The sequence below is a fragment of the Gymnodraco acuticeps genome, unplaced genomic scaffold (genome assembly GCF_902827175.1).
Source record: "Gymnodraco acuticeps unplaced genomic scaffold, fGymAcu1.1, whole genome shotgun sequence".
Taxonomy (NCBI): Eukaryota; Metazoa; Chordata; class Actinopteri; order Perciformes; family Bathydraconidae; genus Gymnodraco; species Gymnodraco acuticeps.
In genome coordinates, this window is record NW_022991632.1 from 996378 (window position 1) to 1009368 (window position 12991).

Here is a 12991-nt window from a genome sequence, read left to right on the forward strand (position 1 = left end):
ATTAATTAATTGAATTAGGAATGGCAGTGTTCAAGTTGTAACAGCAACAGTTGGCAGTAAAATGTACAAAATGTTTTATTGGAAATAAGTCAATTTCACATGGATCTCATAATATTTCATCGTTTAGCTAAAACTGGGCAACTTTTTCTACTACAACAACAAAGAAGTTCTTCTCAAATGTAATGAGGTCAGTATAGACTTCAATGGTGTGAGTACTAAAACTCACCGAAAAACAGCACAAGTTCCTTATTTGAATGATCAGAAAACAAGATGCAGATTTTTTTTTTTCAGAGAATGAGGTTCACATGAACTGCACCGGTGGCAGGAGTAAGGAAACTGTGCTTGTCAAGTAGTGCAAACGGTTCACTATACTCAATACTCATTCCAGCCGAGTGCAAGGCAGTATATCAAAACAAATACAGCAAGGTGCATGGTAATGAATCCTTTTACAAGACACAGCATGTAGTTGGAGAAGAATATTTCCAAATTCCACCATGATCAACTTTCCAATATCACAGGATTCATATTTCCATTGACAAAAAAAACGAAATCACAGTGGGTTTAAATTATAAATGAAACAGTGCCAGGCATGATGAGCAAAGATACATTTAAACTTAACAGAACTAAATATTATAGCTTGTTTGACTGGTCTATAATATTGAAAATGAGGACTTTGTACTTTCCCCTCCCTTCAACCGATGTATTAATTCATCATTGTCTTACACTGAAGACAAGCAAAGACGTGTTTTAAAGAAGTCTTAAAGCTGAGGTAATTAGCACTTTACAAAACTGTTTGCACATCCAGGAGTAAATGGGACCAATGAGTAGATTGTGACGTCATTTCAATATTGTAGAGATATTTTTTAAAGTTTTCCTCACACATTACTTTCTCTATTCCTGCTCCGGACCTAATAAATATGAGCCTTACTTTTTTAAGTTAGTGTTTAAAGAGGCAAAACATTACAAGAACGATTCTTCCATCAATATGTTTCAGTCATACTGATCTTTCTCACCATTTCTATTTTAGGAACATGATTAGAAAGGTTTATTTGCCAAATTCAGTTGTTAAACAGAGATACTATGATACGTTTTACATTTTCTAATCTTTAAGGCCCAACATGAGGAGCATCCAACTGTATTTTTAGAGCTGGTTTGAATATACAACAAAGGCCACATCATCTCATTAAGGTCATCTGAAAGCAGGGCTGCCTTCAAAATTATTATCCCCTGATATTTCATCAGCAGAGTCCTTTTCTCTCATTCCCCAACCAATGATTGTGGTTTTAACGCAGCACCAGTATTTGGTAATTCTCCATTTGCATTGTTTGTGAAATCAGAATATATCTGCAGGTATTAAGGAACTTGTATGTATGTATGCAACAGGTGTCACTTTAGATAAAGACTTTTTAGACTTGAGCTTTTTAGGGAAATAGAGTGGCGAGTATGGATGCTGGGCAAACCAAAGAAAATACCAAAAAAGCATTTTAAAAGAATTTCTGACAGATATGCAAAATGTCAAAGAGAGAGGTATGAGTTTTTGGGAAGCTATATCTTCATTGGCAACGATGAGAAATCCACGTGACCAAAACATGTCCTTGGGGTTAATTTGGGGACAGAAAAAAGTATCTTATATAATCCACAATTGAGGTAATTCACATTATTTGAACTCATCACAAAAGTGTCGTCGTGTGAGTTCGAGTCTGTGAGGAGGAAGAGGACATCACTTTCCCCCGGCCATAATTTTGAGGTACTGCAGTGCATTGTGGGCTGCATTGGCTCGGGCTGCATCGATGCTCGGAGCGAAGCCATGGCACACTGTGATTGGCTGAGTGGAAAGCTCCACTAGACACTGGCACAGGCCGCTCAGACTGCGCTCTTCTGAAACAAAAACGCAAATAAAAAGGAGGTTAAGTAAAGTATTTTTAAAAGATACATTTTCTAAAGCAAGATTTTGACTCAGATACTTTTACAACGTCAATGCTGCTTTAGATACGTCAGTTAAAGTTAAAAGACAGAATTTCTCGTCAAAGGTGATGGTAATGCTCCATCTGATAAGAACCCTAGGGCTGCACTACAGTATATTTCAGTTGCATTTCATTGAGATATATTCAGTTCTCCATTATAAGTGTGATTAGCTATTTCAGTTACGACCCTTCGTTACTAAATATGTCACTGACCAAATGTATAACGTAATAATAACGAAACCCAGAAACTAGCTTTACTTTAGATAGGGTCTCATACTTTTTGTATTTGATCATCACATACTCTGAAATCAAGTATTCAACTACAACTACTGCATTTTTCCCCCCATCAGCTTAAAATTCTTGTCCTTCTGTGAAGCGCTGTACACAGATGAAAATGTCTCACCGGTAAAAACTGTGACAACATGCAGCTGAGGGTTACTTCCTCTATATCTGATGGCAGTAATAGTAACCACACAGCATCACTATGTTCCCATAATGCTCGGCAAGTCTTAGTTTGTGCAGATGGTGTTATCATATGCAGTGTCAGCTCAACACATTCATTATGTTTATGCTCCTTACTAAAATGCAACTTTAAATGCATACACACAACTACCCAGTGAATAGACTCCACATTTCTTTGTAACCTTTCAGTGTTAAACGTATTGTAGTCTTCCACTTTAGTCACACTGTGGTGCTTGGAAGAATGTATAATGATCCACTGCTTGGGAACTCACCTAGATCCAGGTAGCTGATGTCGAAGCACTGCTCCAGAGACAGGTCGTTGAGCAGAGAGCAGAAGTTGGAGTCAGTGGGCATGCCCAGAGGGTGGCTGCGGAGCTGGAGGATCTTCTCTCCAGCAGAGTTACGCAGAGAGTCCCACGTGCAGCCGAAGCCTTTACTTTTGCCCGTATCAGCTTTGCTCCCCATGTGCTGTGTGTGCAGGCGGAAGTTCATGGTAGTTAATACACACTATTAAGATGTATGAGCAGTAAGGAAAAGGGGGATGGGATGCATGTCTTACTGTGCTCTGCGTCACAATGAAAGATTAATAACTGTAAATTGAAGACATTGGTAAGCATAAATACAATATTAACATGTTATGCAAGGTTGTGGATCCTTTCCTGCAAAGGTTTTCACAAACTTTGACAAATGGGGCACAGAGAAAGTTTATTTCTCACCATGTTGAACGTGTCCTCTTCGACCTCAGCTTCGTTGGTGGTCCTCAGGTCGACCGGGACATCGTGTATACGTGATAACATCTTAGCCGCTGCATTTCTCTTTGCGAGCTTCTTGGAGGTTCCACTTCCTATAAAGGAACAGGAGATTGATTCATGTTGAGTAATCTATTACAGGCAGCTGTAGGCTGTGCCAATGCCTGGTAATGCTCTTGTAATGCATGTGTTGCAAGTAGGGCTGTCAAACGATTACAATTTTTAATCAGATTAATCACAGCTTAAAAATTAATTAATCATGATTAATCACCATTCGAACTAGGCAAGGCAAGTTTATTTATATAGCACTTTTCAACACAAGGCAATTCAAAGTGCTTTACAAAAAATGAAAGAGATTAAGAAAATGGCATTTAAAATCAGTCATTAAAAAGAAAAGCTAATAAAATAAACATTAAAAGAAAAAATACATGGATAAAAGTTACAGTGCAATTAAACATTAAAAGAAAAAAGTACATGGATAAAAGTTACAGTGCAGTCTAAGATATGAATAGTTCAATTAAAAGCAGCGACAAAAAGAAAAGTCTTCAGCCTGGATTTAAAAGTAGTCAGAGTTGCAGCGGACCTGCAGGTTTCTGGGAGTTTGTTCCAGATATTTGGAGCATAATAACTGAACGCTGCTTTACCATGTTTAGTTCTGACTCTGGGGACAGAAAGCTGACCAGTCCCTGAAGACCTGAGAGATCTGGATGGTTCATAATTTAGCAGGAGGTCAGAAATGTATTTTGGGCCTAAACCATTCAGTGCTTTATGTATTTTGAAATGTATTCTTTGACACACAGGAAGCCAGTGTAAAGACTTCAGAACTGGAGTGATGTGATCCACTTTCTTAGTGTTAGTGAGGACTCGAGCAGCGGCGTTCTGAATCAGCTGCAGCTTCCTAATAGATTTTTTAGTGAGACCTGTGAAGACACCATTACAGTAGTCGAGTCTACTGAAGATAAAAGCATGGACAAGTTTTTCCAAATCCTGCTGTGACATTAGTCTTTTAATCCTAGATATATTCTTTAGGTGATAGTAGGCTGATTTAGTAACAGTTTTAATGTGACTGTTGAAACTCAGGTCAGAGTCCATGACTACACCTAGATTTCTGGCTTTATCTGTTGTTTTGAACATTGCAGGCTGAAGCTCAGCGCTAACTTTGATACGTTCTGCCTTGGCTCCAAAAACCATTACCTCAGTTTTATCTTTGTTTAATTGGAGAAAGTTCTGACACATCCAGTCATTGATTTGTTCAATGCACTTACTCAGTGTTTGAATTGGAGCATAGTCTCCTGGTGAAATTGTTACGTACATTTGTGTGTCATCTGCATAGCTATGGTAACTTATTTTGTTGTTCTTCATTATCTGAGCCAGTGGTAGCATGTAGATGTTAAAGAGAAGAGGCCCCAAGATGGAGCCTTGAGGAACCCCACATGTCATATTTGTCAACTCAGATGTGTATTTACCTATAGAAACAAAGTTATTTCTGTCCTTTAAGTAGGATTCAAACCAATTCAGAACTGTTTCCGAAAGTCCCACCCAGTTCTCCAGTCGGTCTAGTAATATGCTGTGGTCAACAGTGTCAAACGCAGCACTGAGATCTAATAATACTAACACTGAAGTTCTGCCACTGTCTGTGTTTAAGTGGATGTCATTAAAGACCTTTACAAGAGCAGTCTCAGTGCTGTGGTTTGGACAAAAGCCTGACTGGAACACATCGAAACAGTTATTTAAATGAAAGAAATTACTCAACTGTTGAAAAACAACTTTTTCAATGATTTTACCTAGAAATGGGAGGTTTGATATGGGCCTGTAATTGTTCATTACTGAAGCATCTAGATTATTCTTTTTTAAGAGCGGTTTAATGACTGCAGTTTTCAGGGCCTGTGGAAAAATACCTGAGTGAAGAGATTTGTTTACTATATGAAGTAGATCTGAGGCCATGCAAGGCAAAACATCTTTGAAAAATCCTGTTGGAATAATATCAAGGCAGCAGGAGGAGGATTTCAGAAGTTGTATAATGTCCTCTAGGTTTTTATCATTAATCTGATGGAATTGTGTCATGATGTCTGAATTGATGTTAAGTGGAGATAGGGACAACACATTTGCTGTTCCTGATGCAGAGGCACTGACTGCTTGTCTGATTTTCTGAATTTTGTCAGTGAAGAAGGAGGCAAAATCATTTCACGCCCTGGTGGATAGAAATTCAGAGGCTACTGACACTGGGGGGTTAGTTAGTCTGTCGACGGTAGCAAACAAGGCACGTGCGTTGTTTTTGTTTTTAGTAATGATGTCAGAGAAGAACGATTGTTGTGCGTTTTTCAATTCCAAATTATAAAGGCCAAGTCTCTCTTTATAGATTTCAAAGTGAACCTGGAGATTTGTTTTTCGCCACCTGCGTTCAGCTTTTCGACATTCTCTTTTTTCTGTTTTCACGCTCATGGCCTTTCTCCATGGAGATATTTTCTTGCCAGTCACTTCCTTTACCTTAGTTGGAGCAATGGCATCTATAACATTTTAAATTTTTGAATTAAAATGATCTACTAGCTCATTTACTGAGATGTTGGCAGGGGCAAGTGTGGAAGAGAAATTCTGAGTAAACATTTCCCTAGTATTTTCAGTTAAATATCGCTTTGTGGTTACCTCTTTTTGAACATTTTTGTGAACAGAAATAGAGCTCTCAAAGAAAACACAGGAATGGTCAGAGAGTGCAACATCAGTCACCACAACCTTAGAGATATTCAGACCCTTTGAGATAATTAAGTCCAGAGTGTGCCCCTTATTGTGCGTGGGCTCCGTCACATGCTGAGTCAGTCCATAGCTATCAAGAACACAAAATAGTTCTTTAGCCCCTCTGTCCTGGGGGTTGTCAACATGGATGTTAAAATCACCAACAATGACTAGACGGTCAAAGTCAATACACACTATAGACAGCAGTTCAGTAAAGTCATCAAAAAAGCTTGCACAGTATTTGGGTGGTCTATAGATATTTAGGAACAGAGCTCGAGAGGAGCATTTCAGCCGAAGGGCCACATATTCAAAAGAATCAAAGTTTCCATACGATGTCTTCCTGCATTGAAGGGAATCATTGAACAGAATAGCAACTCCACCCCCTTTCTTATGCATTCTTTCCTAACTCATAAAACTAAAGTTGGGAGGGGTTGATTCGATAAGAATAGCTGCACTGTTATTTTGTTCAATCCAAGTTTCTGTTAAAAACATAAAATCGAGATTGTGCTCAGTGATAAAATCATTGATTAAAAATGTTTTTCCTGCCAAAGACCTGACATTTAATAAAGCTAGTTTAAGTTTGTTAAACACACTATCAGTCATGTTTTTTGTAACAAGCTGTGGCTGACATGGAATCACTGCTAAATTAGATACACTCACACAAACGTTTGAGCGCTTCCTGTATATAAGATGATTCACCGCTCTTAATCTATTACCTATCAACACAGATATCGGCAAAGCTACTGGCAGGCAGGGCCCCGACATGTCCTGGAAAGAGTTGAGAGTGCCATACGCCCTTGAGCCTGGACCCATCACATATCAGTAAGAGTTTGTTGTGTTTTGTACACACACATCCTTATCAGGCTTCGGAGACTGCAGATGCCCCCTCGAAGGGAGGGGAGGTGGTCGACGTAGGCACGGTGATGGAGACGGGCGAGATGGTGCGGGGGTAGAGGACATGCTGCCAGGGGGGGGAGGTGGTTGACGTAGGCGCGGTGATGAGGATGGGGGAGATGGTGCGCGTCTCCGCGGTGATTTTGTTGGGCGTCGTTGAGGAGCGGGGGTAAAGGACATGGTGCCAGCCCTGCGTATCGCCTTCGTTTGGTCTTTGAACTCCAGGAAGGAATCGGTGCCAACCCTCTGTATCTCCTTTGTGTGTTCATCGATCTCCAGGAGGGTGGGCGAGGGTGAAAGGGTGAACGGAGTATCCTCAAAGGCGTTGACGGGGGGGTTGGGTGACGGGCAGTGGAGACTCCTCCATTTGTCTCATAGGTCTCCCATAATCAGAACATTCCTCAGGCGGGTGCAGTGATAATTCTTCAGGGTTTTCTGCGTGATGTGTTGTGTCTTTCTCCTGTTTTGATTCCTCTTGCCGCTTGTCCTTGGCATAAGGAACAGATTGATGACGCAGGCAGTTGAATATGTTAGAGATAAACAATTTCACTCCTGATTTGTTCAGGCAAACTCCATTTGCCTTGAAAAGATGTCTGCGATCCCAGAAAAAGTTAAAATTGTCAATAAAATGAACAGAATGATCAGTACAGGCCGTTGAAATCCAGGTGTTCAGTGCAAACAATCTGCTGAATCTCTCCACTCCTCTTCTGACTGGCGGTAGAGGGCCACTGATGAACACCTCTGCATTTAGAGAGCTGGCAGTTTCCAACAAACATTTAAAGTCTTCTTTCAGCACTTCTGACTGTTGTTTCACAACATCATTTGTTCCAATGTGCAGTACCACATTCTTCACAGTCGGATGTTCAGCCCCAATATGCAGGATCTTCTCAGCCGAGTCAGAGACCACATCCTTGGGAAAACAGAGTACTTTGGTGTTGTTCTTATTACACAGACCTTTTACATCTCTTACAGCAGAGTCACCCACAATCAGAGTTTCAGGCCCAGTCGTTAGCTTTCCCTCTAGCCTTTTACTTTTAGAGTAGCTATTGGTCCTTACCCTGCTGCGTGAAGAGGACAGGTTATCCAGGTCATCAGATCTCCGGTTCTCGGTCAGCGGAGCGTATCTGTTCTGGATTGGCACACTTGGTGGTTTAGGAGGATTGTTTGTAATTCTCCCTTTAGCAGCTGTCCACTGCTGTTTCCTAGTATGAATAGGGGTTGAAGAGGCGCTCTTCCTGGGTGATAACAATGCAGGCCAGCCGGTCGCATCACAGATTTCGGAGCTCTGGGCTCTGCCTGTTATCCGTCCTCCCAAATCCCATGGAAATGATTTACTCTTAGGCTTTGTACCCAGAGAGTTCCAGGGAGGACTACCACTTGTAGATTTATTACCCGGTACACAGCCCTCCTGTTCCTTGGAATCCTTGTAGCTGCTAACTAGCTGTGAGTTACCATACCCTTCTCCATTATTTTGCAACACTGGTAAAGTCGTGTCATTCCCACGACATAGTCCATTCACTTCCACGTTAACTTCCAACCGTTGCATTTTCATTTCCAACACAGCCATCTTCTGTATAAGTTTCTGGAAGTCATCTGTAGAGAACGGAGGCATTTTGCTACCAACTAGCTAAATAGCATGCAGTAGCCTACCAGGCTTTAGCTGTTGCTAGGCCACGCTATTGTAAGACTGACGTCGTCGTAAAAATGTTGAAATATGGCTGAAACCCTCCGTCTATTTACGAAGATGAACTGTCCCAGTGATAAGTTAATGTCCAGGAGCCGCTGCTCGAAGTTTTCAGAGAATAAGAATAGGAAAATCAGCATAAAAAGTAAGCAGAGGCAAGAGCAAGCAGAAAAGCGTCTGCACTGTAAGAAAGATAAGATAAGTCAGAACTATGTCCAAAATATGCCATTTCTTTATGCATATTGTTGTGGGAATGGAAAGATAAATGAAAGAAGGCGGATATATCCATTTAACATACAGTATCTATGTTTATTATAACATTTTTCTGCGTGTCAAAATGAAAGACAACCCACACACCTATCAATCATCAAACCGTGGGGTCTTAATTCATTACGTGTTGATTTCTATCAACGGGGGAGTACTTCAGGAAAGTCGACGGGGGGACGGGGGGGGGGCGGCTAGTGGAGTACTTCGTGACCACAGAGTGTGAACGTTGTGATCAGCTGTTTTAGCGCAGTTCTCCAGTGAATGGGGGGGGGAGTCTCCCTCCGTAGCCGGTTGGTGTAGTTTTGGCACAATTCCGTTGTACAGACCGACGTTAACAGCAGCCCTGTCTGTGCACACGGAGACCGACTCTGTCGTCCGGTGATCTAACCGCCTTCTGGAAAAGCTTCACAAGTACGTCGGTACGCAAATGCGCTTTGTGACACAAGTGACGGTACGCATTTCAGAGAGATTACGCACATAACCTGCGTACCAGTTATGTGCACCCCTGTACTACAGCAAAAGTATTCTCCGTCGGGACTTCCTGCAACAACACCACGCCGTTATCAAAGATGTTCTATTGAGAAGACAATCACTACGTGACAAAAGTTTTCAAAACCGTGGCTACTGAAATCAATCTTACTAACTGCTGTCTGTGCAATTTACTCCGCGCGAGTTGGCAGACTTTATTTTGCTTCCTTTAACATCATTTTGCATGGTGGGGCTAAGCCATTTCTTGGTATGGGTGTAGCCTACCCCAGCCATACCCTGGCGCTGCCACTGGTGGCACGTATGGGGCGGGCCATTCTGCACATGCGTTAAATGCGTTAAATATTTTAACGCAATTAATTCAAAAAATTAATTACCGCCGTTAACGCGATAATTTTGACAGCACTAGTTGCAAGTAAAGGTCAATGAAGGTCAGTAGTTACACTACCACCCTGTAAAAGGCTGCACGTTTGCTTTTCTTTAATTTCCATTTCAGTTCTCTGTCAGCAGTTTTTCATCCACAAGTGCTTAAATAAATGTTTCATCATTGAGGATGTCCACACTGACTCAGGGTTTGCATGGCATGTTAACAACAATGTTTATATTGCTGAAAGTTGATTTAATCTAAGAGGCAGAGGCTTTTAACATACACAGAACAATCTCAAACAATGACACATTGTGCATATTACCGATTTCCACAAATCTCTCGACTCTGCAGGTCATCGTGAACTCCTTGCGGTGTGCTGGACCAGACTCCTGGGTGACGGTGTACTCTGGCAAACGCCATCCTTTCTGCACCACCAATTCCTGGCAGAGATGTAAACTCATACATTACTCATGAAAACAAAAAGGCATGCAACTATATCGGAAGTTTTTCATGATTTAAAACCTTAAACTACAGGAGTTATCCGTGTGTATTCACCTGCAGAGCTCCAACAGGGTTACACTCAGACTGCTGAGAAGTGCTTGATGTCTTCATCTCTGCCTGAGGGCTGTACAGAAGAGAAGGGAAGTCACGAAACCACACAGACATCCATCTTAAATTCACTCAATTCTTAGAACACTGAGATGTTTTATCAGCTGATGTTAACATTCAAAGCAATGGCAATGAAAATATTATGACCCGAGCTCCTCCAACGATGCAACATATATAATAAAATACAAAATAACAAATATGTATGTAAACTGAATATGTTATATACAAGAACAGAATGTGAAATTAAATATAGTACATTAAGACGAAATTAAATACGGTTTATTGAGGTGATAGCTATTTAGATAAATGTGGTGTTTAGCAGTCTTATGGCCTGTGGGATAAAACTGTCTGGTGGTTTTAATCATTTTAACTAAAAAGTAAGTGCAAAGAAATAAAAAACTTGAAAAGAAACTGACCTCTCTACATCCGTTGATACTTTTACTCCAATAAACCCTTCTTCTCCAACACCCAGTCCGACGGGATTTCCGAGATCTGCCTTGAGCATCTTCAGAGCAGCCTCGGCTGCTTTGTGCTTGGCTGCCTTCTTGCTGGGCCCTTGGCCGGTGCAGCTGATCTCTCCGACGGAGACGCGGAACGTGAAGTTGGGCTGGTGGGCCTGTCCCTCAGCCTTCAGCAGGTCATACACTGGGGTCTTGCCTATCTGCGTTCCATACTCCTGCAGCAGACTGATAGGCGTCTTTCCGGGACTCACAGCCAGCATTTGCTCAATACTTAACAAAAGAAAAAGCCAGCATTAGATGGACTGTTGAGCAACTGTTGATTACATTTGGAAAGGGCGTTAGAAAATGGTGTCGATCATACCTTTCAAGAAACGCTTATTAGCATGCATTGTATAATTCAGAAATGTCCTGTGGATTTCATTCATTTTGTTGAATGCTGTAATTTTTGCACTTAGGCTAGTCTAACTGAAGATTAACTCACCCAAATTACAAAAGGCTTTCAGGTATCCAAGCTAATATAAAACAATTCCTTTTCAAAATGCATTGACGTTGCAGTAATGCCAGAAACAATGTCCAGCTTACACAAATTGATTCAACTTACTGAATGTAACCATTACCTCAAATTGTGGCAATGGATATCTCAGCATCGCAACTGTAAATCTAAAGTCAATAAAATAAAAAACAACAACATCATGACTACATATAATGACGACTGGTTTTAGGTGAGGTTACACAAATATTTGAAGTTTGTCCGGTCAACATGGTTGTAAGTACACTCAATAACCAGTTTATTATTAGATACACCTACTGTAGCTAAAACTCATGCAGTCTAACACAACAGTACTTTAATACTACCTTCGTTCAGTTTGGGCGAGCTTGATTCAAATGTATGCTCATTTTGCTGGATGCAGGATGTGGTTTGTCAGAATTGTGTTGTGTTATATTCACATGTGATGTTTTACGTTTATGAAGGAGGGCAGGTTAAATAAGTGCTAAGGAAGTTGCTGTAACTTGGGACTAATAGCATGGTCTCTAGATACAACAAGCAAATATGTATTACATAAATGAGTAGAGATTTAATTAATGATCACGAATGTTTTGATAGGAGATGCACCAATGACAGTAAACTCAGGGGGGCAACAGGATCTATTTCATTCAGACATTTGGCACCTTATTTTGTAGCTAGCGGAGTATAATTCATTTTAACGAAATGTCGACGTGTTTTCAGAATTTAAAACAGTAGCGTTGTTGTGGCAGACACTCAGAAAATGTGTCAATAAAAGTGTCTATTTATCAGACTGCCCCCCGCTAGCCACAGTGCTATGCTAGCTTAGCTGCACACCTGGAGCACCCGGAGTTTGTCTTCCAGCTGTCCGGTGCTGTCTCGTCGTTCATTCCCTATTTCACGCAGACCGGTACCGGATGGTTAATCCCCCCCCCCCCACTCGGTTTCATTAGACGGTATATTCCCCAACAGACGATGAGGCAGAGACATGTGAAGAGCAGACCCCTCCACTCCTCCGACAGATCGCAGCGGAGCACAGTTATGACGTATGACGGAGTCCCACAAAACTCGATTTCTCATTGGTCCGTGGGCGCTTTGGGTTGGTTCGTTTTGTACACCGGAAAACACCGACATGGTTGTAGTTTTTCAGTTTGCGAGGCTAAAGTTAAATATAACCTCGTTTCATCACAACAGAAACAGGTGAATAGTCACTTGCACTTCACATACGGGAAAATGTAGTTTGCAGTTGCAGGACAAAGTATAAACATTATATCAAAAGTAGAATTCGTCCATTCCAAATTATGCAAAAAGTACAACCGAGTTATAATCATGGATGTTCTCTGATAAATCCATGGTCCTAGCTTACACGCACCTTGCTAAATTCAGTTAAATTAGCTTTACTGATGTAAAGTCATTACCAAAGGGAAAATGCTTCCCTTCACGGTTTTATTAACGTCAGTGCAAGAACTACCAATGAGAAAACAAAATGAACGTACTTTGTGAGTGTAACGGATGTTTTTTTTTGCAGCTAACGTTAGCTAGCCACCATATTAGCATCTTCAAACTGCTGCTCTCAAGACAACTGCGTTGGAAGATAAAGTACCAGAAGTATTCAAGTAAGTGCCAGTACCAACTGTACCTGTATACATGTTAGTTGTTTTCCGCATCGTTTTGTTCTGCGTGTCCGCAAGTCATCATCCTATCATTTAATAATGGTTTCTGCTTGGATGGCCAGTTGAGCTGAACGGTAAATTAAAGGCTACAGCGATGAAGATTTGTTTGGGTCCACAACTTTCTGCATGCTGCTGGCTCT

The 12991-nt window shown here is 41.1% G+C and overlaps 1 protein-coding gene across 5 annotated transcripts; it reads right to left on the minus strand.

The window, feature by feature from the left end:
• Positions 1-50: 50 nt before the first annotated feature.
• Positions 51-12991, minus strand: tarbp2 (TAR (HIV) RNA binding protein 2). Of its 5 annotated transcripts, none has more exons than XM_034198443.1 (8): positions 12818-12991; positions 11291-11333; positions 10629-10943; positions 10159-10228; positions 9926-10043; positions 3143-3270; positions 2699-2894; positions 51-1878 (listed from the first exon to the last, which is right to left on the minus strand). In XM_034198443.1, the coding sequence occupies exons 3-8, from the start codon at positions 10931-10933 to the stop codon at positions 1721-1723; spliced, it is 975 nt and encodes a 324-aa protein (XP_034054334.1). In that variant the 5' UTR covers positions 10934-10943; positions 11291-11333; positions 12818-12991; the 3' UTR covers positions 51-1720. The 5 variants fall into 5 exon arrangements, with proteins under 5 accessions (XP_034054334.1, XP_034054331.1, XP_034054332.1 ...); XM_034198440.1 differs by lacking the exon at positions 12818-12991 and adding an exon at positions 12016-12143; XM_034198441.1 differs by lacking the exon at positions 11291-11333 and having other exon boundaries at positions 12818-12988.

What these genes read in the sequence shown, in the direction of transcription:
- tarbp2 (XM_034198439.1), bottom strand. Translation starts at nt 12,068, where the DNA reads ATGAACGACGAGACAGCACCGGACAGCTGGAAGACAAACTCCGGGTGC. An exon ending in ACCCTGTTGGAGCTCTGCAG is followed by an intron (nt 10,044 to 10,158) that starts GTGAATACACAC and finishes CATCTCTGCCAG; the next exon opens with GAATTGGTGGTGCAGAAAGG. An exon ending in CATCAGCTACCTGGATCTAG is followed by an intron (nt 1,879 to 2,698) that starts GTGAGTTCCCAA and finishes TTTTTGTTTCAG; the next exon opens with AAGAGCGCAGTCTGAGCGGC.